General features: G+C 38.3%; 1 protein-coding gene across 1 annotated transcript; it reads left to right on the forward strand.

Annotated features, from left to right (window-relative positions):
• The first annotated feature begins 2,512 nt into the window (after positions 1-2,512).
• Positions 2,513-4,901, forward strand: LOC4350574 (NAC domain-containing protein 58-like). Its single transcript, XM_015760448.3, has 3 exons — positions 2,513-2,834; positions 3,003-3,346; positions 4,182-4,901. The coding sequence occupies exons 1-3, from the start codon at positions 2,639-2,641 to the stop codon at positions 4,542-4,544; spliced, it is 903 nt and encodes a 300-aa protein (XP_015615934.1). The 5' UTR covers positions 2,513-2,638; the 3' UTR covers positions 4,545-4,901.
• Positions 4,902-5,374: the final 473 nt, after the last annotated feature.

Here is a 5,374-nt window from a genome sequence, read left to right on the forward strand (position 1 = left end):
TAAGTCATTAATAACGACCCACCATTAAAGTTTGAGAATGCAAATCTCAGTTTAATTTGAAATGAAAATTCAGCCATGAGTGGCATGTATTAATAGTATTGAATTTTTTGTATCACTTTCCTCAATTTGACGTTGGTGTCCACTAATTTTAGGAGTACACACATGTTTGTGTTCAATGGGTTCAATTAACTCTCATCATTCATTCTTGTAAAATTGAATGTCTAGAAAATCTAACATTCAATGGATTATCCGTAAAGTTGTGTCAGGATCCTGATACATGGGTGTCTGATAATCCCTCCATTGTGCTCCAGCAGATGCCATGCTCATATGGTAAGTCTTAATTTTCTAGTTTAAGTACCTAACCATTAATTTCCATATTCTAAATGTTCATATAGTTGTGTCAAATTACTAACATTTGTAATGATGGCCTAACTTAATCTGTCATATTTTTAGTGGATTTCCAAAGGTGTTCTAGGAAGTCGTGTCAAATTACTGACATTGCAACAATGATGGATCAACTTAATTAGATTATATTATATTTTTTTATGGATTCTAAAAGGTGTTCTCTAGCAAGTATAGCCACATGCCATATTTAAAAATAAAATACTACTTTCGTTTATATTTTTAAAACTTAATTATCTGTCTTATTTAAAGTTTATTTCCCCAGATTATTTAATCTGCAGTGCTTTTCTCATACAGTTTGAAATTAATTAAGGTACTTATGGCTAAAATCCGAAACTCTGCGCACAATCAATCATGTGATAATTCCTTGTTTGTAAAGTTTGTGCATATAGATGCATGTTGTGTTCATAAAAACTATATATAGACTTACTTCATAAATCTATCTACGATGAATTTTAAGGAGATCATGTCTACAGTTAAATTGACAATGTTATATATAGGACGGCGCTATGTAGCGCTAGAAGCTACATAGCGTGACTCAGGATAATTCCCACGACCGGTTTTCCCTCGTTCCCCCTTCATTCCTGGCCCCATGGCTCGTCTCAGTAAAAAAAATATTCCCACAATTGTTTTTTCAGTTCCAATAGTGGACCGTGTTTTTATCCAGACACTCGTGGTGTGACTCCTCCCTTACAGAGATGTGAGATTGACGAGTGGGCTTAACCTTTAGAATGTTAATTAAGAAGTTAATGAAATAAATTAAAAGTGAGAGATATACTTAACACGTTAACAGGGCCCATCCATTACAGAAACCTAATTAAAATCTTTAACGAATATTTTTCTCTCCATTTCATGAAAGCAGTTGGCCCATGGGAAAACTTGTCTTTAATAAACATTATATCTCCATTTCTTTCTTATATAATAAATATGCCACAAGTGACCAGCAACCAATTATCAATTTTTTGCAGCACACTCCAGCAGAAATGCATTCTTGCAGTACCCTCCAACAAGGAGCACAAACATTAGGTGTCTTATAGCAAAATTTGCCTTTAGATGTAATGTGGGAATTTCTAGTTTTTCTGATTAATGAGAGAATTTATATCTTGTTTATGTTTTAGATTAATATGTATGGATTCTAGTAGACCTTTCCATCTGTATATATAAAGATGCAGCCCAAGTTTTACAGTTCTGTCAAAAAGATCTATACTACTGGACCATTTTTTATGGTGTGATCTCTATAGTACCTAACCTTAACCAAATGAATGCTTACTATAGGGTGAAAAGATTAGATTGGTACACAATATGTATAATATGTCTGTAGCCTTTTTTACCCAATACAAATTTTCAACAATAACTATATATGACAATTAGTGCAAGGTAAGAATAATAACAAAATAAAATATTACTAATGAAAATGGTAAGAATAAAAAAAGAGACTAGGACAAACTGTTGCAAATTTTCTATCAATATTACGAAATATTATTATCTTAATACCCAAAAAACATTAAATAGATAAACTTTAATTTAGGGACAACAATGCAAAAATTAGAAGGAAAATTCCTTTTTTTTTCATGTCTACCCCTCCATGTTAGGATTCTTCACAACACAAACCTTGTGGTCCCACCCCAATTAAACTCATATTCTCCAACACAAGCCCCCTATCTTTTTACTAGGAAACAAACCCCAAAAAGCTATCTAACAATCCAAATAAGGACACAAATAAACATGCTTGCAAGCAACATTCACACACCTTTAATTTCAGCCTCAATAAGCATCCACAGTTTTCCTAGTCAGCATGGTTGTTCACATCTGGTCATAGTTATCTCTAGCCCCCATAAAAGACCAAATAGGAAGTGAGGTAGAGTGAAATTAACCGGTTGTATGAGCTTCCAAGAATGGAAAAGCACAGAACTGAACAAAACATGGCATTGGGATTCTCATCCCATCAACACAAACCTCAATGCTATCTCACCAGCCATATCTTGGAGATAGAGGGAGTGTGTGAGGGCCAGAAACTTGCAAAGGGAGAAAGTGAGGTTGAATCTCCGTCACGTCACTCACAGTTGCCCATCCATCTGATAAAGGGGTGTCCCCTGGGCTCTATAAATATTGTCCCTCTTTGCCTCCATCAACATCACTGCAGTGCCTTTGAGCTTTCGTTCTCTAGAGTGTCTAGGGTGAATCTTGAGCGAGTGAGCGAGCGATCTCTGTGTTGTGTAGTTTGTGAGCTAGGGTGATGGCTAACACCGGACTTAGCATCCCCATGGTGAATGGTGCCACAATCCACCTCCTCCCTGGTTTCCGGTTCCGTCCAACTGACGATGAGCTAGTCATCAAATACCTCTACCCCCGTGCTTTTCATGTGCCACTGCCCTGTGCGATCATCACCGATGTTGACATCCATCATCACAACCCCTGGGACATCGTCCCAGGTTAATTTTGATATGCACTTCTTTGCTTCTATGAAAATTATTACCACATCCGTCTGCATATATCTCTGATTTGACTGATTAATTGCATGTGTGTCCTGACGATATTTATTCTCTTGTTTTGTTTATCATTTTTTTCGTTTGTTCGTTGGCAACGATCTGATGATGAAGTGGCGGAGAGGGAGAAAGGGAAGCACTTCTTCACAAGAAAGGAGGTCAAGTACCCTGGTAGCCGCCGTAGCAACCGTGTTGCTGGTAATGGCTTCTGGAGAGCAGCAGGCTCGGAGGTGCCCATCTATTACAAACCAGAAGGTGCTGCTAACGACATGCTAGTTGGGATGAGGCGGACTCTAGTGTTCCACTACGGAAAGTCACGATCTGCAGAGCGCACTGAATGGGCCATGCATGAGTTTCAGCTTGCTGGTGCTGGTCTCCTTCCTCACCCTATGATGAGGCATGCAACCAGCAATGGTTCAGAGCCACCCTGTGGCTGCCTTGAAGCGACAATCGCTAAGGTGAGATGCTACGTCCAAAAATTTTACTGTTCCATTTATCATGATTCCATCTAAATGCCTGTTGAATTAAATTGCTCAATTATTTGGATAGGTTGGATTATGAGTTTTAGCTTTAGGGAATGGGGAAAATATGATGACTTAGTATACGTGATGATATACTATAACTCTTGTGTTGATTTATTAAATAAGGGAAGGGTAGTTGTTTTCGATCTTAGGACTAAGGGTACGTGACGCTTGATATAGGGTTCATTTATTGTTGCCATGCAAGATGCGCGGGATCTAGAAGTGATTCAAATTTTGTCGTGACAAGGAATCTAGAGGTGGTGGGCCTGCTGATTTGAATTTGTCATAGCCTCACATGGTTTTCCTTATGTATTACTAGGATGTAATGATGATTAATTGATTTTGCCGTGAAGCGAGATCTAGCGGTTACAAGATCTACTAGTGATTCAAATATATTGAGAAAAAAAGGGGTTTGCTGTCTACTTGCATTTTCAGTAGGGAACCTCTTTATTGAACACCACGTGTCATGATACACTTGATACTGGGATATTTGGATTTGTACATCTGGTTTTAATTTGATCATTGCCACAAGATTTATATAAGTGACATGTCAACAGTTTACTTCTCAAATTAGTTGCAACATTCAAACTGGACATGAAGTTATCACACATCTTTCTAATTCAGTCCCCATATGATTTGTCACAGTAAGAGGCTTATAAACTAGTTTACTATAATGGTCAATTCATCTATTCTCTTTGTTGTATATGTTGTATATACCATGGTTGCACCTTAAGTAGATCCACTAACAGACAAAATGGTGTCTATTTTACAGAAAAGTGATGGTCTCTCTGCAACTCTTCGTGCCAAGCGTGATTCTGCCCCTCTTATGAGAATCATGGTAGAACCCGATAGCTCATGGGTGATCTGCTGCATCTACAAGAAGAGGCAGCGTGCCCCGCCTGTTGTTATCCCTCCTGTCATTGGCGATGTAGGGGAAGCTATCATCCCTCATGCTATTGGCGATGCAAGGGAAGGCCAACTTCACTTCATTGACTTCCTGGGGCAGCCAGCTCGCAATGATCCATCCTCGCCCCATAGCTGCACCATTGACCCCTCCTCTTTGGAGGAAGGGAGTGATGAGTCTGCCGGTGATGGTGAAGATAAGGATGGTGATGGCATGAATGAAGCAAATTGATCGAGTGTGAAGGAAGTGAACTGAGTCTCAAGAATAAAAACTGCAAGTATGGCGCTCCATTCCATGGAAGACCTGCATGCATCCTATATATGTGCTTTTATGTTCAAGTTGGAGAACTATGTGTGTTGTCTTTAAGTTGGAGTACTCTAAGCTATTCGATCTGGAGATTATGCTGTTTTTAATAAAAGTTTGAAGTGTATCTGTCCTGTTTAATTAGTTTCAAGAAAGCCAAGCGTGTTTGGGTTCTAGGATGAACAAAGTCGTCCAAGATGCAAGAAGTTCTAGAGAGGTAGCTACATTTCTGGAAATTGTTGCATCTTCCTTTCTTCAATATATATATATTGTCCTATTTCATAATGTCATTCTAGCCAGCTATCTATATTCTATATATCCATTTCCGTTGCCATACTTTATTCACTATGTTGCATCGAGTGAGCTGCATTGCTCTGTACTACATGTTACTTGATATGTGTTGTTCATAAACACACACATTAATAATGATCAGATTGTGAAAAATCAATTCTACGGTCCTTGAGGAGGTACCATGAGATACCAAAAATTTAGTGTAAAATTTGGTATCTCATGGTACCTCATAGTATCTATGTACCAAGAGGTACCAAATTTACAATAGAAAAAGTGGTACCTCATGGTACCTCCTTAAGGACCGTAAAATTGCTCATTGTGAAATGCATGTCCAGAATTCACTTACCAAGTGTTCGGAAACAAATTCACTTACCACGTATCTGGGCTTGAGGTGATAGTTGGACATGGGAGGTAACAGAGTTGTCATCCATATCATGTATTTATTTATAGTGAAGCAAGCATTGATT

Source organism: Oryza sativa, chromosome 11 (genome assembly GCF_034140825.1).
Source record: "Oryza sativa Japonica Group chromosome 11, ASM3414082v1".
In the NCBI taxonomy this organism is placed as follows: Eukaryota; Viridiplantae; Streptophyta; class Magnoliopsida; order Poales; family Poaceae; genus Oryza; species Oryza sativa.